The sequence below is a fragment of the Peromyscus leucopus genome, chromosome 3 (genome assembly GCF_004664715.2).
Source record: "Peromyscus leucopus breed LL Stock chromosome 3, UCI_PerLeu_2.1, whole genome shotgun sequence".
NCBI classification, from domain to species: domain Eukaryota; kingdom Metazoa; phylum Chordata; class Mammalia; order Rodentia; family Cricetidae; genus Peromyscus; species Peromyscus leucopus.
This window is the reverse complement of record NC_051065.1, coordinates 154,881,889-154,906,638: the sequence shown is the minus strand read 5'-3', so window position 1 is coordinate 154,906,638 and position 24,750 is coordinate 154,881,889. Positions and strand designations below refer to the sequence as shown.

General features: G+C 59.0%; 1 protein-coding gene across 2 annotated transcripts in view; it reads right to left on the bottom strand.

Moving 5' to 3' along the window:
- Plxnd1 (plexin D1) overlaps positions 1 to 24,750 on the bottom strand; it is a 40,116-nt gene that overhangs the window by 2,315 nt on the left and 13,051 nt on the right. Inside the window, exons 2-33 of one of the 2 annotated variants that reach the window (XM_028864012.2) lie at positions 24,070 to 24,246; positions 21,865 to 21,996; positions 21,498 to 21,598; positions 21,290 to 21,419; positions 19,580 to 19,757; positions 19,374 to 19,482; positions 18,953 to 19,055; positions 14,595 to 14,699; positions 12,547 to 12,636; positions 12,268 to 12,361; positions 11,668 to 11,822; positions 10,999 to 11,150; positions 10,321 to 10,420; positions 10,106 to 10,245; positions 9,663 to 9,830; positions 9,491 to 9,581; positions 9,064 to 9,321; positions 8,821 to 8,970; positions 8,064 to 8,178; positions 7,164 to 7,271; positions 6,979 to 7,091; positions 6,242 to 6,346; positions 5,750 to 5,880; positions 5,332 to 5,530; positions 3,607 to 3,753; positions 3,291 to 3,447; positions 2,781 to 2,884; positions 2,638 to 2,701; positions 2,183 to 2,217; positions 1,894 to 1,998; positions 1,215 to 1,378; positions 253 to 400 (exon numbers count right to left, since the gene is read on the bottom strand). In XM_028864012.2, the coding sequence (XP_028719845.1) occupies positions 253 to 400; positions 1,215 to 1,378; positions 1,894 to 1,998; positions 2,183 to 2,217; positions 2,638 to 2,701; positions 2,781 to 2,884; positions 3,291 to 3,447; positions 3,607 to 3,753; positions 5,332 to 5,530; positions 5,750 to 5,880; positions 6,242 to 6,346; positions 6,979 to 7,091; positions 7,164 to 7,271; positions 8,064 to 8,178; positions 8,821 to 8,970; positions 9,064 to 9,321; positions 9,491 to 9,581; positions 9,663 to 9,830; positions 10,106 to 10,245; positions 10,321 to 10,420; positions 10,999 to 11,150; positions 11,668 to 11,822; positions 12,268 to 12,361; positions 12,547 to 12,636; positions 14,595 to 14,699; positions 18,953 to 19,055; positions 19,374 to 19,482; positions 19,580 to 19,757; positions 21,290 to 21,419; positions 21,498 to 21,598; positions 21,865 to 21,996; positions 24,070 to 24,246 (4,128 nt within the window). Of the gene's footprint in view, positions 1 to 252; positions 401 to 1,214; positions 1,379 to 1,893; positions 1,999 to 2,182; positions 2,218 to 2,631; positions 2,702 to 2,780; positions 2,885 to 3,234; positions 3,448 to 3,606; positions 3,754 to 5,331; positions 5,531 to 5,749; positions 5,881 to 6,241; positions 6,347 to 6,978; positions 7,092 to 7,163; positions 7,272 to 8,063; positions 8,179 to 8,820; positions 8,971 to 9,063; positions 9,322 to 9,490; positions 9,582 to 9,662; positions 9,831 to 10,105; positions 10,246 to 10,320; positions 10,421 to 10,998; positions 11,151 to 11,667; positions 11,823 to 12,267; positions 12,362 to 12,546; positions 12,637 to 14,594; positions 14,700 to 18,952; positions 19,056 to 19,373; positions 19,483 to 19,579; positions 19,758 to 21,289; positions 21,420 to 21,497; positions 21,599 to 21,864; positions 21,997 to 24,069; positions 24,247 to 24,750 lie in introns of those variants that run through there. The other variant, XM_037204248.1, reaches the window with a different exon arrangement.

Here is a 24,750-nt window from a genome sequence, read left to right as displayed (position 1 = left end):
GCCCGGCCCTCACCCCACAGTACCAGCCTAGTTCTGCGATCCCATGGGTGCTCATGGCCTCAGGTCAGGTCACCTCTGAGCCAGGTCACCTCTCTTCTCAGAAGGCTTTGTGGCTTCTACTCTTCCTCTGCCCTTGGTCGGTGCCTGTGGGGCTCCCTCTGGCCCGCCACCCACTCTCTGCCCACCTGGAAGGACTCACAGAGTTCAGGCTAGCCCCTCCCCCCTACTCAGGAGTATCGGGAGTAGGCTAACCTTGCCCAGCTGTAGGTCAGAGATGGAGCAGGCATCAATGAAGGCCTGCGCGATGACAGACAGGCAGGCATCGATGTGGTCTGTCTTCTCTATGTCGAAGACAAACTGGGGGTTTTTCAAGATGTTCACCCAGAAGCGGAGGGGGAGGCTGTGGGGCGGGACAGTGTGGGTGCAGGAGCTCAGTGAAGGGCCTAGGAGGTGGACAATGCTGATTCTCCCAGCCCCTGCAGCCTCTGGGCACCTCGGCCTTGCCCTGCCAGCTACAGGCCAACCCTCACCCCAGAGAGCCGCCCGCCCCTTGCACGCTAGACTCCTGGTTCTCATTAGGAGGCCCCCCCCCTGCTGCCTGGGTCCAGGCTCCTCCCCCACTCGGCCTTGCACGCAGAAGGCAGGGCTGACTGTCCTCAGGAGGCCAGAGGGGGTTGGGGACAATCCCCTTCTCAGCCCTGCAGAGCCTGGGGTGTCTCCTCCCTCCCGAGCAGGGAGAAAACTGCAACTGAAATTGACACGGGCATTTTCCAGAGGGTCAGGCTGAGAGTTCTGGGAACTTCTTGGTGGGGTATGTGACCCCCCCCAAAAGCTAAGATGGGCCTCAAAGGAAGCTCCGAATTGGGCGTGTGAGACAGCTGCAGCGTGTCCTGCCATTCCCCAGTCTGTGCGACCTCGGGCCTGGAGGGCGGCTGCTCTAAGGGCCTTGCCGTCCCTCTACATCATATGATGGGGCATGGAGAGAGGGAGGTGAGGGCAAGCTCAGATGAGGCCTTCTGGTTACAGAGGGAGACTGCAGCACAGAGAGCCCAGTCTCTCACTGGAGACCACACAGCGGGGGTGGGGTGGGGGTGGGGGAGAACGGCAGACAGGCTCTGACTCCAGGCAGGCAGCGCCCAGGCCAGGCTCTGCCTCTTGTGCCTTGCCTACCCTGATGCCATCACACCATTTGTGCCCCACCCCAGGGCCACCACCTGTTGGTCTTCCAGATGTGCAGGGTGTCAGGGTCAGAGATGCCTCTCTTCTCCGCCTGCTCCTCCAGGAAGTCAAAGAAATACTTCACGGCCAGTGGGGGCCTGTCCTCTCGGATGCTCAGGATAGCCTTGAACAGGTCATCCAGGAACTTCTGCAGTGTGCCCTGCAGGGAAGATGGGGGCATCGGTCCAGCCTCAGAGCATCTTTGCGCCTCAAGATTCTTTTCTTTTTTATTTTTATTTTTATTTTATGTGCATTGGTGTTTAGCGTGCATGTATGTCTGTAAGGGTGTCAGAACCCCTGGAACTGGAGTTACAGACAGCTGTGAGCTGCCATGTGGGTGCTGGGAATTGAACTCGGTCCTCTGGAAGAGCAGTCAGTGCTCTGAACTGCTGAGCCATCTCCCCAGCCCCCTGAGCCTCAAGATTCTTGAGTGTCTTTTGCCAATGATGCTTTCTTGGCGGGGTGGGAATGCCCATCAAGACCCTGGGGCACAGTGGGGAAGGGGGATCAGAATGTGGGCTCTGGGTGTTGGCCCGAGTCTTGGGACCTGAGGACACGAAGCGCCCCTGGGTCCTTTGCTGCCCACTGGGCGGTGGCAAGAACACACAGACTTCTCCTTGGAGCACAGGACCCCCTTCAAGCCCCTACAGGGGTGGAGACCGAGGCGGGGCCCACCTTGGTAGACAGCAGGCGGGTCAGGTAGATCTCTGGCAACACCTTCTTGCGGTGGCTTTGCCGGTGGGACTTCTTAGGCTCTACCAGCTCGTCTGTGGGCAGCACCTGCAAGGTGGGCAGGATTGACACCCTCCGCAGTCCTCCCAGCCCCTGGGCCCACCTCTGGTCCTTTACCCACTCTGGCTTTTCCCAGGGCCTAGGAGCACTTTTCCTGGAGGCCTGGGGAGGCAGAAAGCCAAAGCCACACCCAGAAAAGCCGGCTCCCCAGGGCCTGAGGCCGGGCACTCACCAAATGGAAATACTTTTCTGTGTCCAAGTCTTTTACTGCAAAAGGGAAACACACAATAAACAAATGAGGGGGGTGGGGAGGGTAACCCGAGTCAGGGAGGGAGCGAGGGAGAGAGATGCCCAGAGGACAAGCTGTAGAGAGATGGAGAGAGCCAAGATCTGACTTTCCACCTCACAGGGATCCTGGGACCCCCCAAGGATCTGGGCCTGGAGCATGTGAGGGCGTGGTCTGGAGTTGGAGGCTAAGGCCTGGCCGTGGTCATGGCCTCCTAGAAGTGCATGTATCCTCCTGGGGCCTTGCTCTAGCTGTGGGGAGCCATCAGCTTGGATACAGCAGCACCGAGGTGGAGGGCCCCCGGGTCCTCCGTTCCCCCCAGCACGGATCAGAGGAGCCCAGGAAGGCAGCTCCCTCACACCCCCGCCTGGATCCCTTCTCCAGCTCCATCCAAGCCTTACCTCGGCCCAGGGTGTTGTCCTTCTTGTCTGTGAGGCTCATGGCTAGGGAGGCACCCTCAGGAATCTGACCAGAGGAGAGAGGAGGTCAGAAGCCAGAGGTTACAGAGGAGGGGGAGGGGCGGGGGCTGGGTCAGGTTGCGCACCTTATAGTGGGCCAGCGTGTTCAGCTTCTTACGGCCATCCTCCACCACTGATGTGTCATCCAGGTCCCGGAGGACGTAGCTCTGGGTGCTTGAGGCAAACCATTCTGGAGGAGACAAGGGGCATCAGGGCCAGGGAAGTGGGTGGCCCCAGGGGCAGCCATTAGCCTGGGCCACAGCAGAAGCTTATTTTCTCCTTCTGGATTCAAAAGCAGGCCACACCCCTTTGGGAGCCCAGCTGTTCACCCTAACTGTCCAGAGTACAGGGCAGGGGCCTAATGCAGGGTGCACTTTAGGAAGAGTGTCTGGCAAGGGGTCTGACTGTGACTCTTCCACATCCCTCCAAACCCAGCCCCCGAGCCCTCTTGGGCAAGCATTTCTTGATTGCATTTGCTGTTGCCCACAGCTGCAGAACAAGGGATTCTTCCTCATGGGGAACTCCAGGGCCTCAACTAACACAGGGAAAGAGGCTGCAGCAGCCAGCCGCCAGGCGTGGTGCCTGCCCTTGCCCACCGAGGTCCACGTCCTCCGCCCGCGGCCACTGTGAGTAGGGAACGTTCTTGCAGAAGGCTTCCAGGATCTTCTCCTTCACCTGCGTCAGCGTGTCTGTGTCCATGGCCCGCACGCTCAGTGAATCCATACCACAGCCCTGGAAGGACACGTTCAGGTTCTGCACAAGAGGGGGGGGGGGGGCGGTGTCAGCCAAGGGCCGTCATCATCATCAGGCCTGGTGACCCCAGCTGGGGAGGCCTGGTCCAGACTGGAGGCCAGGACAGCCCAGCTAAGGACACTCACCCACTAGGGGACCAGTGCCCCGGCCCTGGCTCACCCGGGGCTTGGCCTCAATGTTCTCCCGCAGCAGCCACTCCTCATTGAGCGTGTAGCGGGCTTTCCCCGTGATGGCGTCAATGGAGCCTTTGTTGATCTGCTGCTTGATGGCGCACAGCAGCAAGAAGAAAGGCTCGCCTACAGTCTCCTGTGAGCATCGAGAGCGGCAGGAGTCAGGACCTCCTCAAGCTCTGGCCTGCTGGCCTGCCACATATCCGCCCCCCCCTCCTCAGGTGTCTCAGGTGGCTGTCACCACCTCCAGGGTGTCTCCACGGCATCCCAGCCACACCGCCAGGGACCAGCAGCCATCCTCACGGGGCCCTCAGAGAGGGCAAGCACCCTGCCCGGCATTGCACAAAAAGGGAGAAGTAAAACTTGAACTCTGGACTCCCATGCCTGAGGACCAAGCCTTTCTACAAAGCTGGAGCCTGCCCAGGTACGGCTGTGTGGAACCAGGACCCAGAAGAAGCCTCGAGGAAACCCAAGATGGATGTCTCCAGGGAGCGTCAGCCCAACCGGACTTCACCTCCCACGTCCTACCGCCGCAGCCTCAAGCTGACCTTCCCCGCCACGCTAGGGCTAGGGCCCAGCGGTTCTGTGGAGGGCGGACACCGAACGGCCCATGGTGAATAGGTTTGGAGGGAAAATTAAGTTTGTAATAACATCAGGCTGCTTTGGCAGCAGCGTCAAGGCAGCTGCCAGCCCTGCTTCCTGCTGCAGTGGTCTGGCCTGGGAGTCACCAGCACCCCATTGTCTGGCGCGGGAAGGCCAGGCTAAGGTCACCCACAGTGGCTACCAAACTTGGGTCCAGAGTCTACCGTGGCCCCTGTGGTCTCTGATGGCTCAGAACGTGGCTTCTCTCCTATTTCTTTTCTACTCTGATTGTCCCAGGACAAGCCACAGGGCTCCTAGGCTGGGGTACCATTTGACAAAATGAAACTAAAGTCCAGAGAGGGTAATGACTTGCCCAGAACCACACAGCCAGGTTGTACCAGCGACCAGTCACAGCCCAGAACAGTTAAGGTTCTGGTTCTGGGTCCTGTCCAGGCCTTTGCCTTTCTTGAAGGATGCCTAGGTGGTCCCTGGACCTCTGCCACCTTGGGGTAGCTGGATCCTGGGCAGGCCCTCGGGGTGTGCTTTGTGATGTCCTGACTAGCCTGACTCCAGAGATAGAGGCCCCGGCTGCCTGAAGCTCTGTGATGTTCCCTCCCCCTGATCTTGGCTCACACTGTACCCTGTATCTGGGCTGCCCCCTTGGCCCTGGCCCCTTGGCTCCTTCCCACTGAGCCCTCAGGGCTCAGGGTGAGTCACCTGCTCCAGGAAACCCTCTTGGCTTTTCCAATCAGGCATCAGCCGGACTGGGCCAGGCTCTGTCTATGGCAGGGGCTGTTCAAAACTTGAAGTTTGACTTCTGTGCCCCCTCCCCTAAGGGGAGGAAGGCTCAGGAATGCAGGGGCCTGAAGCTCCTCCAAATGCTGCTCCCCCCCCCCCAGGGGAAGGGGCTTCAGGACTAAGGCCAAGGGACAACAAGACCCAGCAGCCTCTGGCCTGCCTGAGAGTGCCGTGTGCCCCTGGAGCAGGCTAGCCAGATCTTCACCAAGCTTCCGTTTCCCACCTGTCCAAAGGGGTCCCGCTGGAACGGTACCACCCCCGCCCTAAAGGGCAGACCCTAATGAAGTTAGCTTTGCCTGTAGGGGCGGGGCTTCTGGGCAGAGAGGGGCCTCACCCTCAGGCAGCCATACATGCAGATGGACATCCAGTTGGTAAGCATCTTCTCTACCACCGACTCGGTGCGCCGCAACATGAGCTTCGGGTTCTTGGCGGCCGAGGCGTCGATGAGATCCACCAGCAGCTCCTTCATGATGCTCGTGTAGTACTCCAGCTTACCATGCAGCGCGATGGTCAGCAGTGACGCCAGGCTGCACCTGTACGCACGGAGCGTCAGTAAGGTCAGGCCACCTCCCTGCTGGACCAGGGTGGCCCTCCATGGCAGCTCCTACAGACAGCCAGAAGAGTCTGCCTGCACCCGGAGCCCGCGTGGGGCAATGAGGAATGTCCGGGAGTCCCAGAGCCTGTGGTGTGATCATTGGTGGGTGACAAGCTGCCCGGGGACCCCTGTGTCCCTGCATCTCACGCAGCCTGACCTGTCGCGCACAGCGAAGTCCTTCTGCTGCTCCAGGGCGTGGACGAAGATGATAAGGAAGTGCTTGTTGTTGAGCAAGGAGGAGAACAAGCTGATCCCCTCCTCCATGCTGGGCCGGCAGTGTTCCGGGATCTGCGGATGTGGAGGGGAACGCTGGTGTTATGTATCCGAGGAGGCCCCAGGGCCCACGCTGGTTGCTTAGATGCCCCCTGGGAGAGGGGGTTCACTACCTGCCGCTGGGGCGTGCTTCCTAACTTCTCCTGGAGACAGGCAGGGTGACAAAAGGGCGCTCAGAGGGGCAACCCAACATGCACTCTGTGGGCCCCTTCCTATGTGTACTCAGCGGTGGCATGAGATCATGTGGCCGTGCCCTCTGCCTGGCCAGCACCCTGCACGGCTGCTTGAATGGAATGCCTCCCAGAGGGGAGGACCCGCTACCTTCTATTGATCTGGATCACAGAGTGGGTGGGAGCCCCTGGGGCCAGGTACTCACGTTCCACTCTCCCAGCAGCGGGTGGGTTTCCTGGGGCGGGGAGCTGCCTTGGGAGTTGAGGGTCTGTGAGGGTAGCACGTACCTCTCTTCATAGAGGGAAGAACACTGTGGAGAGAAGCCAGTGCTTTAGCTCTGCGGACTGACAGGCACCGGGGTCGCCACACGCCACAGAGAGGGGCGGGGCCGCATGGTGGTCGGGGGACCCAGGGCTCCCTTAGAGGGCCACAGATCGTGGTGGAGCACAGCAAGAGACCTGAGGCTCAGGGTCAAACAAGAGCCACTGAGCGCTGCAGGAGGGGAGACTGAGGCTGGCAGGGCTGCTAGGTTCTGAGGCTGGGAAAAGCTGGAGAGGGGTTCCTGAAGTGGTGGAGCCAGGTTTTTCCTTGGCCTATTGCACAGGGGACCAGTAAGCCCATGGACCCTGGACCAAGAGGAAATGGGAATGTGGAGACAGAGAAGTCTGGCAGGGGCTCGGGAGAGTCCTTACACACACACACACACACACACACACACACACACACACACACACACACACCCGCTCAGCTCCCTCAGTGAGGGGAGAGGTCAACACGGGGGACATGACAGCAGCCTTCCATATAGAAAGCCAAACATCAAGTAAGCAGGGGAAGGGGGAGAGAGAGGGAACCAGGGTGGCTGTGGACAGGAGTGCCATCTCCACAGAGGTGCGATGATTCCAATTCCCCCGTGGTGACCAACGCATGCCGGAGGCTGTATACCTTGGGGAAGAAGGTTCGAGTCACAAAGTGCTTGTACTCCAAGAAGGGGATGCCCTGGCTGCGGTTCAGCTCCTTGGTGAGATCCGTCATGTCGGTCTGCAGCTCTGCAAAGCCTGTGGGACGGAGCGGCAGCCGTGAGCCATCCTGCCCCGCCACGGGCCGCGCCACCCGGCCCTGGTACCCACCTTTGCGGATCTCCTCTCGGATCTGAGACTCCATCTCTTCCATCTGCAGCAGGGTCTTCTGCCAGTAGCGCTCGGCTCGGCGGCTCTTGGTGCAGAAGACGAACAGGGCTGTGGACGGCAGAGGCCGTGGAAAGGGGTCAGTGGGCAGCTGCTGCTGAGGTGTGTGGGCCTAGGACAGGCCCGACCCACGGGCCTCGGGGCTTCTAGGCAGGAGGCAACAGTTGTCCTCAGCCCTTCTGCCCTTTGTCCCTCCCTGACAACAGGCACCGGGGGACCAGCCAGCAGGGCAACCCTTGATGGCTTTTCTTAGAAAAAGAAAGGTGTCAAGCAGCCGTCACCAGGGGCTTTCTCTGGGTCAAAGAAGTATGGGCGGTTTGTTTCTTCTGCCCCGGTGGGCCTTGTGAGCTCAACTTTTCAAAGCAGTATGCAGTACCTGCCTTCCCTGGGAGGGATGGAGCATCCACTGGTATACAGAGAAATATTGTGGATAGCAGTTTTAGGAACAAAACATCCTGGGTGTTCATCTTCCTGTTTTCCCGCATAGCTTTTGAAAACTGGACACAGGAATTTAAAAACAAAACATGGGAGCTGGGGTGATGGCTTACTTGGGAAAGCGCCTGTGTACATGTGAGGACCCGGGTTTGATTCCCGGACTCCTACAAAAAGCAGGGCATGGTGGCATGAGCCTGCAGTCCGAGTGCTGGGAAGACAGGGAGAGGCAGATGCCTGCAGGCCTTGTCTCCAAAGCCAATGGCCCGGGCACAGGAGATCTGACCGATATCTGCCACCTTCTACCTGTGCCCACCTCCGGGTGCCTAACTGTGCCCACACCTTACCCAGCGCCACTCTCAGAGGGGTTCACATATGCCCTCCCGACTCTCTCAAGTGCCGGCTGCTTACCAACCACAGACAGCAGCAACAGGACACTGCAAATGACAATGGACACCACGATGGCCGTCTCGCTGCCCCCCAGCTGCAGGGTGGCAATGGTCTGGTTGAAGTTCCCCACCTGGATCTGTGCACAGTGGGGTGGGGGTGGCACATCAGGCTTTGCTAGAGCTGCGCCTCAGCTCTTCTCACTAGCCGTGTGCCCACAGGCAAGGGACCTGGCCGCTCTAACGAAGCCTCACGGATCGCCACAGTGACCTCCCGATCAAACTGTGCCTGACAAACTATGATTCAGGGTTTGGCAGAGAGGCCAGCTTGGTACAGAGCTGTGGTGATAACAGCCTAGCGGGGGGGGGTGGGGGTGGGGTGGGGGTGCGTGGGGGTCAGGGCGGGGCGGAGGGGTGTGACCGAGAAGCTCATGGGGTCTGACTGCTGTCCTGGGAACAGGTGAGAGGTGACCCAGCAGGAGGTATGCAGATGCAGTATAGAAAGTCATCTGTCCGTCCGTCCGTCACCCCCGCCCCCCCAGCTGTCTTTGCTCTTCTCCATAGTTCTACATAATGACTGGCAGGCCACACTCTTGGCGGGACACCCAAACAGGCAGGAGCCACTTTTGAATAGCTTCTGGTACTAACTAATGACTTGGGTCTCAGTTTCCCCATCTGTCAAGTCAGGGTATAAAGCTCTGCTTCACTGGCCTAAGAAAGCACTCAGCGACTTCTGTACCCAGAAGCCGGGCCCGCCCACCTCCAGAGCCCCGCCCACTCACTGTGATGGGCAACTGTCCCTCAGCTGTGCCCAGGGACTCATTGACGGAGCAGTGGATGACTCTGTCTGAGACGATCTGGATGTCGCAGGACACCTGGCCGATCTTGATGTGGTACTCATGGCTCTCCAGCCCTAGGCTGTCTTGCTCCTTCTGTGGGTGCAGATTGGATGCTGGGATGGGGGCAGGGTTCCCAGGTCAGCTGCCCCCTGCCCCCGTCACCTGTCCTCCCAGCCAGGTGCTCACATGGATGACTAAGGTGAGCGGCTCCCCTGGGTGATGCTTGATCCACTTCTCCCTCTTGGCCGTGGAGAACTGTGGGTTGGGGAGGTAGTCCAGGCGGAACCGGCTGCCGCGCTGGGCCTCCGCAGGGTCCAGCAGCTCCTCAGCTGCTTCGTCTGTATATGCCCGGCCATTGATGAAGAAGTCTACGGGTGCCGAAGCATTGCTCAGGGCTCCAGGAGACGGGCAGGTGATGAGCGTGGAGTTGAGAACCTTGCAGAACTGGGGAGGGTGAACCCAGGAGAATGGAAGTTTGGAGGATGAGGGTAAAGAGAGGGGGGAGATAGAGAGACCAAGTGGAGCAGACATGAGCAGGAACTTCAGGACCCTGGCTGCACAGGACCACCTCACCACCCCCATCTCCCCACTCCCATCTCCCCTGTCCCCTCACCGTGGGCTCCCGGCCAATGTGGTGTACCGCCATTGATACGTTCTGTACCATGTGGAAACGTTCGCCAGCCACAGTGATGGTCCTGCCACCGCTGAGGGGACAGCAAGACTTGTCAGGCTCCCCGCAGCCTGGACAGTGACACCGGGTGGGCATGGGTGGATCTGGATCTCACCTGACAGGGCTGCGGCCTGGACGGATGGCGGTGATGACGGGGTTCTGCATGTACCAGAAGGTGAGGTTCCCACGCACGCAGCCCCGGCTCTCAAAGCGCACACACACGGGCACCGGAGCGGGCAGGGTGCCCCTAGGCACGGTGCAGGTGATGCTGGTGGCCGTGCGCCTATGGGGAGTGACGAGCGGACGCCGTGAGTGTGGCCCTTTCCAGCGGCTCACCCACTGCAGGTGCTCCGGCCTTGGCCTCTGCCACTTCCGCCCAGTTTCTTCTTCCCACGGTCCCACGCCGGCTTGGGTTGTGCCCGACTCAGACATCTCCCTCCTCCTTCCTTCCCACATCCACCCCAAGCCAAGAAGGGACCGAACGAGGCATACCCGGAGGAGACCTAGGGAGGGGGTCACCCACCTCCCAGCTGCAGGCTGTGGGCATGGCTTACTTACATAAGGTCCGTGCAGAGGTCCGTGTCATTCACCAGGACCTGGAGCACCGAGCCCACGTGGAGGTCACTGCCGTGAATGGTGATCCTGGTCCCCCCTGCCTTTGGACCCAGGGCAGGCTCCAGGGAGTGGACCACGGGCAGCTGGGGAGAAGGAAAGGGGGTTAGGCTCTGGCTTATGGGGAGCGAGATGGTGGCGGGTGGCGGTGGTGGACTTACCACATAGGAGAAGTGCTCCCGCGACCTGCCCTCCTTGGAGGCGTTCACGGTCACCACGTCTGAGAAGGCCCCTGGTGCGGGCCCCGTGGCACACACAATCCTGAGGACGGGCAGGCATGTGGACAGAGGGTGAGCCAGTTCCTGTGTCTGCCCATGGCTCCCGCCTCCCACTCATACACCAGGATGCCCAACCAACAGTGTTCTCCACGGGCAGATGGTCACTGCGGGGATGGCCAAGGGGGGCACGACACTCCGCCGTTTCCCCAGACGGCGGCTCTGAGACAAGGGGTAAGATCAGATGATCTCTGATCACCGGGCAGTTGGCTCAGCTAGCCTAGGTTGGCCACCTGATGCCATTATCTGCAAGCCTGGCTCAGTGCCTTTCAACAGGAAACCCTGCTAATTTCCTGCTTGCAGAATTCCCCAGAGGCCCTGGGGCCCAGCTGTCGCACCCTGATCTTTATACCCCATCAGAGCCCCCCCAAAACTTTACTAGTATCAAGTGGTTCTCATCAAAGCAAGGCTGATGTGGCAGGGAGAGCCCTGAGGGCTTCCCGGAAGAGGCAGCAGAGTGCCGGCAGGATAGAGGAATGGCCCAGGCAGAGACAGCAGGAGGCCTAGCCATGTGCCACCACGGGGGGCGGGGTCAGGATTAGGTTGGCAGCGCCTGACACTTACTCCTCGGAAACTGTGTATCTGTCAGCCAGAGGTTCACAGGCTACACTGCCGATCCACACACCGTGGGCCACATCACTGAGCCGGCGGCCCAGGTTCCTGCCGCGGATCGTCAACAAGGTCCCGCCGTCCAAGGGGCCACTCAGAGGCTCAATCTGCCGGGGAACCAGGGCGAGTGAGGGTCTGAGGTCTGGGTGTCCCTCTGATTGTCACATGGGCCCACAAGAGGCGGGAGCCACACAGACCCTCGACTTAGCAGAGGACATGGAGGGTTCAGGGGGCTGGGGCAACTGGTGGCTGGGCTGCACGGGTCTCACGGGAGTCTGAAGACGCCATGTGGCCCTTGGTGGCCATGCCTGGCTACAGAATTCGGCATCTAATCCAGAGGCTTATTGGCCTGGGGGTGCGCACTTGGCCCAGGCTAAGTCAATCAGAATCCTTCCCTGAGTTTTGTCCTTAACTAAGTCAGGCTGATGAGTTCCTGTAAGCCTCAGCTATCACCAGGATGGAGCTTTCCTGGGGTGCTCTGAAAATCGACGGGTCAAAGCCCCCACCCCCCACCCCCCAGTGACCATCCCCATTAAGACAGTAGCCACAGGAAGTGACCTATGAGCCAATCTCATAGCAATGTGTGCCTGTGTGCCAGGAATGCCCGGCATGGCATGCGCTTACCGATCGGATCTCGGGGGCTGGGCAGGTGCCGGGGAGCGGCGGCAGGGGCCCTCTCGGGCGACAGCCGTCACTCCAAACACAGAGGTGACCCAGGTCCTCACGGCCCAGGCACTGGGAACAGTCAGGGCTGCCCACAGCACAATTGTAGACCTCAACTGCGGACACAGGACAGCATGGTCAGCCTGAAGCGGGGCCACTCTGGGGTCGGCGCCCTTAAAGTTCTTGGCCGGCTCCTAACTATGCAGCCGGGTCCAGCCCCCGGCCTCATCAACACTCCTCCTCCTGGGGACCCTGTGCGGAGGAACTACTGACGCCCCATTTTACAGACAAGACTTAGAGGGATTGGCTGAGTCCTGGTCAGTCTTGCAGTAAGGGCTGTGGCCTCCCTTGACCCAGGGACAACAGGGCTCAGAGGTTCAGAGGGGGAGGTAAGGTCCTGGAGGTACACGACTTGGTAGAAGGCTGGCCACAGCAGAGGGGCCGGTCCAAGTGTCTCAGCGAGTGTGTGGGCACTTATGGGGTACGATGTTTGTGGCTGCTGGGCGAGCCCCCAAGGCTGGGCCCCTCCCAGTGACGATGGGGGATAGGTTGGACACTCACCTGTCATGGGGTTAGGGCTGTCTAGGAATCTGTCTGGCGGCCCCTTCAGCTTCAGGCTGAGTGGAAACACCTGGCTCTTCTGGGTCGTGTGCAGCTGCAAAATGAGGAGGGTGTGAAAGGCCAGGAGGGTGGGGTCCGGGTCTCCCGTGGGGGCAAGGGTGCCGCCAAGATGGATGAGGGCAGGGGGCGGGGGGGACCAGAAAGCAGAAGCACGTAGGGTGAGGAGGGAAGGAGGCCGAGTGGGTCTCCTCTGTGCCCTCCTGGGGTCATGCCACTTACCACCACTTGGTTGCAGCGTACCAGCGAGTCATTCACCCACACGGCCTCGAAGCTCTCCTCCAGCCCAAAGCTGCACTCCAGGGAGGTACCCTGCAGACAGGGCAGAGGCTTTACCAGCACCCATCCCTCATACCTCTATCAGAACATGGCAGCTGCCACCCTGACAGGTAGGCTAGGGACTCCACCAAGCTTTTGCCCCAGAATCTCCTTACTGGCCATCATGTCAGGAACTGCAGACACTTGAGGACTCTGACAGCCTCCCTGTCACCCCCAGCGGCCCAAACCAGTTCCTGACACCCCAGTTCCAGGAGACCTGACTTGCCCCTTGGACTGAGTCCCTGGTCTCTGCCCTGTAAAGCTAAACCATAGATACCCTGTCATCCTCCATGTGGCATGTGCCAGGGCTTCTGCATGGGCTGGTATTCTTTTTACCATCAATGAGAATCCCAAGTGTCCAAATTCCAGCTGCGGAGCCTGTTTCCCCGAGGCCCCCTTGGATCAGGGCACCCCATACTGAATTCTGCCCTCAACAGTGAGGAGGTGCACCCTGAGGGACCTGTTCTATTCCCAAAGCCACGTCTCCTCACCAACTGAGGAGGTCCTAGCTCACCAGAGGGCCTTTTATACACCTGTAAGACCAGCAGAAGTTGCTGGAAAGCTCGGGTTCCCCCTCCCATAGGCCCAGCTATAGATCGCGCCTTTACTTGTTCGTTATGTGACCTCAGGCAGGTTGCGCTGCTTCTCGGAGCCTTGGTTTTCTGAACCGTATTATGTGAATAGGTCTGCTGGGCAAAGCACAGACCCTATGTTTTACGGCTTACGTATACAGGTGTCTAATGTGTGCTTTGTTATGGGTGGTATGCAGGAAGTGCTCAATAAATGTTAACACATTAAGCTAGGCCCGGCTCCTCCGTCTCATCTTGCTCCCTCAAGAGTAATATCAATAAATATTTGCTGAGTGACAACAGACCAAGCCCCCAGCAGCCATGTGCCAGTACTTCCTGTTTACGTCCCTGCTGCTGGCAGATGTGACACCTTGAGAACAAAGCAGGACAACCTCTTCTTCCTGGGGTCCTGGCCGGAAGCTAACAAGGGGAAAAGGCTGCTGACGGGGCCAAATGCTGGTTCTGTTCCCCGCGCATGCGCGCGGAGCTGGAGGTGGGTCCCCTCCCGAGGACATGACCAAGCAGCCTGTCGCAGGGCTGCCCAGCCCCACGCCCCCAAGGCGATCTAGAAGCATGGTCAGGGTGAGGCTGGTGGGCAAGGGGCAGCGGGTGGGGATTCCCACGGCTGGTAAAAGCCGAGAATGAGCCAAGAGCCACACAGCTGGAGAGCATCAGCCGGGGCCAAGTTGGGGCTAGAGCCTCCCCACCCTGCTCCTGTGACCCACCAGGCCCTGGCAGGGTAGGCCTTTGGGTGGAGGGCAGCTCCACCCTGGCCCTCAAGAGCTCTTACCCTGTAAGAGGCTCCCTGACACATCCCAGATGCCTGGCACGTGGCCCCCACGGGTGACAACCGTCACGGGCCTCAACTCCAGCGTGGCAGAGACAGATGGCATGTCCCAGGAATTAGGGAGGCTGGCATCCTTCCAAAACTCATCAACCCCCCCCTCTGCCACATTCCTCGGGAGGGGGCAGGGATGGGCACATCCCCTTCCCAAACACCCCTTCCTCCCTCAGCGTCCCCTCTAGGCCATGGGAATTAGGGGCATGGTCTCTTCCGGGAAAGACATGGGAGCCTTGAACTGGGCCAGTATGTTCCACAGAGCTTAGAGCACCAGGGTCTTGCTCAGTCTGGGCAGGGCAGGCGGAGCCCACATGGACCTCATCTACCCGTGGACTGCGTGGTGCCAGGCAGAGGGCTGGGCCCCTATGCCAGGGAGCCTCCAGGGCAGGAGTACTGGGGTGTGGGCCAGGGTTCCCTTGGCAGCTGCTGGCGGCCTGCTGTCCGCCATCAGCCTGGTCTTAGACCGCTGGAGTGGAGCTCAGAGAGAAAGGCAGGGTCACCACTCTGGGCACCGGAACAGACCTCGCTCAGCCTCTACTTACATGGACGAAGGAGGCACTAGTCAGAGGCACCAGGATGTCCTGGGAGCCACCCGTGGGTACGGGCGCCAGGGGCGAGGGCAGGATCTGGGGGCAGTCCTGAGGGTTCTGCAGACCAAACACAGGAGGGGATCAAACAGGATGTTACAGAGCCCCCCGCCAACACACAGTTCTGCCCCCCCCCAAGGTGCCAGCAGCCTTCACAGCAGCCGCCGCCTGCAGCCCCACTTTCTAGATGAGAAGACAGAAGGAGCAGAGGCAAAAGGTTCCGTCTAGGTGGAGTCTGCCTCCTTGATGTGCTCCTCAGACCCAGAGTGCCTGGGTGTTGGGGGTGAACTCTTGGTGGCTGGGGCCTTTGGGACTCAACTTCCCAGGGCATAACACTGGGCCAGACCTGAGCCAGAAATTACCCCTGTGGCTTTTGGGGACCATACCCCACTGTGCAGAAGAAACTAAGGGGGGTGGGCAGAGAAGGCAAGGGCTGTGGACACACCCTCTCTACATCCCTCCGAGCAGGATGTTGGGGACCATGTCTGTACTGGAGCTTCAAGGTCCTATGTACTCACATCTCAACATCTGACCTACTGGGGCCAGAAGTTACAGGGCCCAGGAGCAGTCATGCACCCTGGGGCCACCAGGACCCTCTAGCCAGGGACCTCCTGGTCACATCTGGCAGGGCACACGGATTAGGGTTAGGGCTGGGCTGGGAGAGACTGCGTGCACCTGACATCACCCTCTGGGACAAGGCCCTCTTCTCCTGGGGCACTGTTTTTCCTCTGTTCTTTCTCTCTCCTCCTCCTCCTCCTCTCCCCCGACTCTGTCTCTCTGGACACAGGGTCTCACCATGTTGTTCAGACAGGCTGGCTTCAAGGACTAGGGTCACAGGCGTGTGCCACCACTCCCATCAGCAACTCCAGCTTCCCCCTGCCATGTGCATGCCACGTGCCCCAAGCTGGCCTCAAAGTTGCCTTTTCCTGCTTCAGCCTCCTCGGTGCTGAGATTGCATACGGGTGAGCAGCCACGGGCTACTTCACATTACTATTAGTTCCTAATCGCACAGGGGATATTCCCTTGGGAGAACCCCAGCCCAGCCAGACCCTGAGAGGCTGCCAAGTACTAGCAAGAAAGCAAGAACAACGGTATCAGGACCCTATGCTTGAGTGACCTCACATGCATGAGGACCCTTCCAGCCTGAGAACCCGATACCCGTTTTAAAGACAAAGAACTTGCATCACAGTGAGGGAAAGCAGCTCACCCCAGGCAGGACTCTGGAAGCCTTTCAGTGAACACATGGGGCCACCTAAGAGTCACCTGTTTCCTTTGACTGCCTGTAATCTAGACCACCAAAATGTGAGGAGCCACATTCTGAGGTAGGTGAGTCCTGACCTCCTCCTAAAACTCCACGCCCCTGTCTGCGCTCTCTCCCACGTCCACCTGTGGCCTCTCAGCCCTACCATCTGCCTCTGAGTCTGGCCTAGCCTGGCCCAGCCCTCAACAGGCTCATGATGGGGAGACTGACCTGGATCCTTAAGCCCACCCTGGCCTAAGAGAACCATCCAGGCAGCAGATCAGGGTCCTGTAACTGGACAGTCTCAACACTACAACTCCTGTGGAACCAGCAAGGACATTGTCCAGTTCCTTGGACTGGGCTGGAGGGGTCCCCAACCAGCCTCAGTTGCTGAGAGCACCTGGCACCAAGAACGAAGAACCTGTCTGAGCGTGGCATCCTCCAGAGGGTTAGGGGGCCCCTGATGCCACTGTTCACTCCTGGGTCCAGTGGTGCTCTAGGTGAACAACCTTCTCACTGTTCACTGGCATTAGCTGATTAAGTCCAAGGACCAGAAGCCAGTCTGGGTTTTTCCTTTAAGAGGACATGGACCTCCCTTTCCTGTTTCCACCCAGGCCATCAGATGGCTCTTCCCGTTTGCTGACCCAACCTGCAAGCTTGAGAAGCTGTGGCTGGCCGCACCTAGAGCGGGGATGATTGGGCAGAAGCGGGTGGGTGTGGGTGGGTGGTGGGTGGTGGTGGTGGTGGTCAGAAACTACCATCAGGTAGGTGTGCGCAGAACCTACTCTAGTTCACGCAGGTTGGCACTGAGCCTCTCCTTGCCTGGCTGGAACTGCCGGGGAGCAGAGCTAAGTGGCCAGGATCCCAAACGTGCCATTGGAAAAATGGAGCTGCAGGAGTTCCCAGAACTCCTACAGTGTCTACAAGCTCAAGAGAAGAAGTCCTGGCATCCATCCCAACCCAGCCGGCAGTGACGGATCCCCTGACCCAAGTCACTGGCCGGGGCCCAGCCCACAGCCCCCGACGGCTGTCAATTCCCACCCATCCACCCAGTCACTGGCTCCAGCACTGTGCCACCCTGTGGTTTGGAACAGGCCAGGCTCCGATCCAGCTACCACTTCCCATTCTGCTTCCAAAGCTTGACGTCACACTGCCCTGGGAGCTCTGCCCTCGGAGAGGCAACACCAGCCTGGAACACCTGGCACTCTGCTGCCTCCGTCTCATCCCTGGAGCCAGCCCTGGCAGCCTCCCCGTGGGAGCCTCGGGGACCACACACACATGGCTGCATGCACAACCTGCAGTACCTCCCTTCCAGGAGCCAGGGGTCCCGGGAGGACATGCAGACCCTCTGGCCGCCGTCTGCCCAGGAGGCCTGGCGCCTCCACAGCTAACTGGCACTTAATTAAATGCCAAGTCGAGCACTGGTTCAGAGCCTTGCACAGGCCCTGCTGAAGCTGCCTCTTCTCCTGCCAGATTACGGTAATGTTCTACGACAGCCCCTCGGGGCCAGCCCACTCCTGTCCTGAGGGAGAGCTGCAGACCTGGAGAGAGCAGGCTGACCGCCAGTGTCCGACACGCCTCCCAGCTGGTGAGCTCCTACGCAGATGTCAAGACCCCACACAAAAGTCCTCTTGAGAGAAGTCTCTCCTGGTCACCCATACACAGTAAGCCACCAGCTTCTAAAATCATCTATGTGCCAACTACAGGCCTGTTGCCCTCCTAAAATAATTCCAGCCCTGTGGTGGGCCTCGCTTTACAGAGGAAGAAAGGAACAGAAAGGGTCAGGAGCCTGCCTGGGATCACACAGCACAAGTGAGAGCTGAGGCTTTTGGCCTGAGATGGGAAAGACAGAAGTACATCTGACTGGGTTCTCCCTAGTGCTTTGCACAGACTCAAGTATATACAACAAGCACTCAGTAGTGCTGAAGGACTGTAAGGAGGTCCCTGGACCTTCAGGTTGGCATGTAGAAGGCAGATACAATGGACACTTCTGGTCCCCAACCGACACCAGCTCCCTGCTGTGTATGCAGCTTAGGGTTGTGGACGAGGAAGTGCCACAACCCAGATGCCCCCAACCCCAGAGCCATGGGGATGTTGGATCTGTGGACTATATCCTGACACCCAGTGCTTCCTCCAGTATGGTCATGGGTCACTCCTGGCCTGTCAGTGAGGGCCCCTGTTCTGTGGGCACTCTGTGAGCCAGACGTGGTTGCTGCATGCTGCTGAAGGCTGGCCCCCAGTTGTGGCTGACAGGGCTTGATGGCATTCTCCAATCCCAGTGCCTGAAGCTAGGCTGCCTCTGAGACACGTGGCCAGCAGTCTGGTGACTTGATCTGGTCGAGCACCAGGGGCCATATGAGCCCCCCAGGGTGCACAGCCCTGACCTAATGCAAGGAGAAGATGGCTGAGCTCAGAACACCGCTATTCACCTGCCAAGGTCTAGGGAATTTCACGTGTCATCCCTGAAAGAGGGAGGAGCCCTTCAGGAAGAAGTGAAATAACATAGGAACTGAGGCAGGGTCTTAGCACCCAATTCTGGGTTTCAAAGAAAGGAGAGAAGGATTTAGGTTCAAGGCCCAAGTCTTCTGCATTCCAGGTAGATGGCTTTGAACAAGATGCCTCCTCTCAAAGCCACAGGGATAAAGGCCTGCTGAAAACATGTGATAACAATGTTCCACCCTTAGCAGCAGGTGTGGGCTACAGCCTGGCTCAGGCTTTCCAGGAGGCCACACTGTAACCCTGAAGTGTTGTTTCTGAGAACTGAGAGTAACCCAGTGAGATTCAAATAGGGGAGTGAAAAAAGGCAACCAGCTTGTCCAGCTACAGGGGATCGGTTAAACACGCTGTGATGAGACCCCTTGTCCAGCCACAGGGGATCGGTTAAACACGCTGTGATGAGACCCCTTGTCCAGCCACAGGGGATCGGTTAAACACGCTGTGATGAGACCCCTCACCACCATTAGTGCCAAAGACTGTGCCAGGACCAAGAGAAGCTCTCACCATGGAAATCTTACAAACAAGAGAAGCAGGTACTAAAGCCGAGGGGTGGAGGTGTACCCGAGACAGGGCTTACCGTGGGGTCTGGCGAGCCCTCACACTGAGATTGATTAGAGACACAAGTGTGCTGCTGGGTACACCAGAAGCAAGGCCACTGCGTCGACAGGCAGCTGGTGCAGCTGGAAGACAAGGGAACCTGTCAGATTCCTGCTCCCACCCCCAGCTGGGCCCCAGAAGTCTGATCCCAGTGTCTTGGGGGAAGGAGATGGATGGACCGTCTTGTAAGGTAGTGAGCGCCCCACTGTGAGAGGCATGCAAGGAAGGCTCAGGTAGAGTCTTCAGTTCCCTCTGCCTCTACCAGTCTAGTATCAGCTTGCAGGGGCCTGGCTGGTCAGAGCCTGCTCTAAGCAAGGGGAGGATGCGGGGCCCTGTCTGTTGTGTGTCCCAGAGTCTGCAGCTGTTCTCCAAGCGGGGGCCTCCTCCCACTGCCCACTCACGCTGTATGGGGGTACACTTGTCCAATTCGGCTGCAGTCGTAGATGGTGAAATTGGCCGAGACAATGTTGCGTCCTTTGACCCTTACAGACATCTCAACGGTCACGTGATCTGGAAAGAGATCAGGGATACAAAAGGTCTTCATCCATAGCCAAAGCTGGGACGTCAGGGTCCCATCCTTGGGCTGGCATCACAGCCTGGCACTCACCCTGGCCAGCAGGAAAAGATGGAAACTGGGCCCTGGGCAGGAGGTTGCAGTAGGCAATCTGATGGTCATAGGCAGGGCCGGGTACCCTGGCCACTGTCCGAACATCATTCCCATAGTCACAAGCCATCTCCATACCGCTGAGGCTAGGCAGGCTGCCTGAGATCTGCAAGATCATCCCCTGGGGGAGAGATGCCCTCAGGTGAGGCCCAGGCCACGCCCCTAACAGATCCCATCTCAAGAACATGCATGTCTGATCCTGCAGAAAAGGGTTCCCAGGAGGGAATCCGAGGCACTCTAGGGGAAGTAACCCTTGGGCTTCAGCTTTCCCTTTTGAGGCTACTCATCTCAGAGATAACAAAGGTTCTGTAAACCAGGTGCTGAGACATAGCCTGGAATCACAGCCCTTGGGAATCTGAGGCAGGAGGATCATCACAAGTTCAAGGCCAGACTGGCCTACAGTCTCAAAACCAGAAGGGCTCTGCAGCACATGGTTGCTATGACCCCACTCCCCACCCCCAGACACATGGACTTCACTCCCACCTCAGGGCTGTTGTGGAGCAATCTTTTTTGTACACTGTTAAGATGTGTTGCTCTTATTGGTTTAATAAAGAGCCAAGTGGTCAATAGCTAGGCAGGAAGAGCTATGGGTGGGGGAGACAGACTGAGAGAACTCTGGGAAGAAGAAGGGCGGAGTCACCAGGAGATACGGGAGAAGCAAGATGAACATGCTGTGCTGAAAAAAGGTACTACCATGTGGTAGAGTGTAGATAAGAAATATGGGCTAATTTAAGTTGTAAGACGTAGTTAGTAACAAGCCTAAGCTACTGGCCAAGCATTTATAATTAAAAAGTCTCTGTGTGGTTATTTGAGAGTTGGCTGGTAGGACAGAATATTCTGCCTACATAGGGCCTCTGGACTGTAGTTTCCCATCAGGCTATTCTTCCTCATACTCACTCTACCCCCTCTCCCAGCCCAAGGCTGGTTCTGTATTGTTATCCTGCCTGCCCTTGCACCTCACCCCACTCTATTCTGCATACAGCACCATCTCTACATTTTACCTGCCTATTCTCTCCTTCTAAGAGCACATCAGCTCCTCCTGGGCCAGGGCTGTCTCCAGAGTCTGAACATGCATGGCACCCAATACGCACTCAATACTATGTGAATGGACCAGGATATGTCTACCCCAGGCTGCCAGGGATAAGGTCAGGGCTGATAAGGTGATCTGGTGAAGTAGACTGGCTGGACCCACCCAACCCCCACTCCCACCCCCGGGATGACCTATGACCTAGGAGGACCCTGTCCTCAGAGGCGTCAGTAAGGATAGAGCTGGGAGAGACTCAGGCTGCTGGACCACCCACCATGTTGCAGGCATGGCTTTGCTGGCCCTAGCCACCACCCGCTTCTCCGCCATAGCAGGGATAGGTGATGGCTGCTAGCAAACCCAGGAAGGGGACAGAGGGACCTGACTCCCCATCTAGGTGTCCCCACTCAGCATATTCAGAAACCGCAATTGAAATACCAGCAGCGGCCCTGTGCGCCGCTCTGTCACCCAGGGTGTGTGGTCCTAGCTGTGACTAGGTCCACCAAGAGTCCATGACGGGGCCTTGAAGAGGTGGCCCAGCCACGGGGGTGGTGCCTGGCCCTTGCCTGTGAGCTTGAACTTCCTAAAGCCTGGCTGTCACTGTCCTGTGCTGGGGCGGCTCCACTCACCGTGTAGTCCCGGCGCACATCGATCTCAGAGGGCAGCACCGTCATGGCGGGGCAGCGGCCCGGGCCCTCGCTGGCACTGGTCCAGAAATGCGGCTGGCTGGAGTTGGCGCAGTCCTGTTGGAGGGTGCACCTGCAGGCACCGTGGGGTCAGGTCCTCGGTCAGGGCCACCGCCCCCATCCCTCCCTGCCATCACGGCAGGGTCCTCACCGGGTCTCCAGAGTGCACCAGCCACAGTAGGCGTCGGCTGCGCCCACACAGTCCCCGCAGGTGGAATGCACCTCACATGCTGCAACCTTCACTCGGGCCACCTGGAGGCAGACGGGTCCCGGCTGAGCAAGGTAGCCACCCCCCACCCCAGCCCCCCACCCCCCCACCCCCACCCCCCAGTGAGGCTAGGGTGGCTAAGGCGGGAGGTGTTAGGCGAGGGCATGTTGGGGAGACATGGCCTCCTTGAAGCATGGGGCCCCAGACAGGAGTGAGCAGAGGTGGAGGTGGGGAAGGCAGTGGCCCCGGCAGGAGGGTCAGCGTGCACAAAGGCCCTGCACCAAAGCCGTCGGGCTGCAGCTCGCCTCACCTGGTGGGATGTCATCAAGTACAGGAAACCAGGATCCACGGGGTCAAACTGCATGATGTGGTGCACAGGCTCCCCATAGGCCACCGTCAGCACCCGCCGGCTTACCACCTGCATGCTCTCGTTCAGGCTGATCTGTGGGAGGAGAGGCCATTACCTGCTCATGCCAGGACCGCCACCCACAGGGTCAGGCTACCCCCGGGTTGAAGGGAAAGCCAGGCATTTAGGCGGAAGGGACGTGTGCACCACACTCTCATTCTCACACACCCCGTAGCGCCCCCACCAGGAACTCTGCTTGACTCCAGCCCTTCCCCCAGGGATATGCATAGGCTGCCGTTTCCAAAACATTCTCTGGGAGGCTGCTTGAATCCAGGTTCTGAAGTAAGCTGCACTCATGTACAATCCATATGTGTTGCGCCCCCGCCCCCAGCCTCAGTTTACCCAGTGAGTAAGAGTCATGGAGGAGGGCCACCTGTCCTGCAGGGCTGAGGGGATGACAGTGAATAGACAAGCAGAGTCCTGGGCAAGGTCCCAGGCCCCTCTGAGGGCTGGCAAAGCCCGGCCATCTGTGTTCCTCCCCTTCATGCCCAGCGTGCTGGGTGCTCAGGACTCTATGCTGTTCATCTAGGGGCTGGTGGTCTGGACCTCTGCGGCCTCTCGCTCACTCACCTTCCTCTGGGTTTCTCAAACCTGCAGAGGCTCCCTGTAGGGAGAAACTGGCTGCGGCCCTCAGTGCCTTGATAATCCACACAGCCACATCTCCACCTCTTTCTCACTGTGCTTCCACGGTTACACATACACCCCACCACATCCTTTTCATTCTGGGCTGTACCAGGTCACACTGTGCCCTCCCCACACCCCCACCCCAGGCTTAGGCTTGACCTTTGAGATGTCCCAGCTGCCCGGAGGCCTCTTGGGATGCTATCAGGGCATCTCTCTCACACCACACACAACACCCCCCCCCCCCACACACACACACAGACACTAATTCATATCTACTTCCTCGATGTTCACTGAGCCCTGGGGCTGGTGATTGAGATAGGAATTCCAAACAGAGAAAGGGTCAGCAGGAGAGACACCACCCTGTGCAGACTGGTGTGTGACCTTTCCAGCCTGCGCTGTGGGGTGGGCAGGGTCTCCCTGAGTTTATCTCCGTCACTGAGGTCCTAGTTCCACACCAAGCATGGCACAGATAAATTAAGAGTGAAAAGCAACGACCCATATTTAGCTATGTGGTCATTCTGGGGGTAGGCACCTCTCTTGAAGGACCTCAGTGGCCCCCTTCTGTGTGGTAGGACTCACGACTATATCTTTAGCTTGGTGCAGAGCAAAAGGACATGGCACCTGCGATGTACCCTTTGAGGCCCTGGGGAAGCAGCAGGTGCCTAATGACGGCAGCTTTGTGGGCAGAAGGTGGAGAGGGCTCTGACCACAGTCCTGATCTGCCTCATTGCTCCTCAATGGACAGAGTCTGAATCCAGACGAGACAAACTATGCCCTCAGGTCACACAGCCTGGAACAGCCGTCAAAAGCAGGGGCCACTCATCTGGACCACGGCACTGAGCCCTGACGGCCACCTCCTTCACCCAGCAGGGGACGGGAGCCGAGTGACATGTGTTGGGGCCCTGGGTCTTCACTGCCCACAACCGGTGGTTCCATGCCAGGCTTGTAGGGCTCAAGCCCCACCCCCATCCCACCCAGGCAGCTGCCAGAGGGAATTAGATTATGGGCTGTGAGTCAATTAGACTGAGCCTGGCGCGGAGGCTGACTCTCCCCACAGAGGGAGGTGGAGAGGCAGCGGGCAGGGGTGGTCCCCTGTGCCCACCCTGCCCTGGGGTAAGCAAAGCAACTCCTTGCCCTTCCTCAGCTCTTGCAGGGTGGTCACCAGCAGGGTTAACCCAGAAACTGGAACCCTGAGGTGGTGGCCAGCAGGGCTGTGGCCTCCCTCACTGAAGTCCCACAGTGACTGCAGCCAGCGGGGAAACTGAGGCCCAGAGGGAGCATGAGTGTTGCAAAGGTCAAGAAGCCACTGCTGGGCAACAGGCCCCAGGCCAGGAGAGATGCTGACACGGGATGCAGACAGCTCTCAGGCCAGGTCTTCCCCTCCATGACAGGCCACCGTGGAGCCTGGAGGGACCAGCCGAAGAGGACCGTGACGCCGGCCCTTCTGTGGCCCACCCCTGGGGGGCTCCCATGGGACACGCTTACCTTGATGAGCCTCCCTGTGGCAGTGCCCAGGAAGACGGCGGTGTAGTTATTGGCACTGGCCACAGCCACAGCTGTGAGCCCCGGGGCACGGAACACGGGCGATGCGCTCAGTGGCTGCAGGATGGACAGCGGGTGCTGCAGGTGGGCCGCACCACAATCCAGCTGTTCCAGCTGCAGCTGCGGAGACCAGGCAGGTTAGACCTCAGCTCTGGAACCTTCTCTGGCTCCCTGCTTACCCACACAGCCGGATCTCGGCTCTCAGCCTCTACTTGAACACCGGCCACCCCCTATAAACTGAGGCCAAGTTTAACAGATTGCCCAGACCCCACCCGGGTCTGCGGACCTCGGGTAACACAGCTACTCCTAGGGGGTGACTGTGCTTAAGGTGTGTGGGAACTGGACGGGGTGTGAGCGAGGCAGGAAGGCAAGACAGGATGGCGAGTGTGGCTTTTAGGAGACTAGTGCTACAGTCCAGGGGTACACAGTTGTGGTTTCAGACACTGGGAAGAAGCTGAGGCGGGAGAGTCATCCGACCCTGGGAATTTCAGACCACCCTGAGCAATACAGCGAAATCCCAATTCAGAATAGAAGACACGGGTGACTGGAACTGGGTGACAGCCACACACCTGGCCACATCACTCCTCCTGGGCAGCCATAGCACAGGCCAGAAGAGCCCAAAGA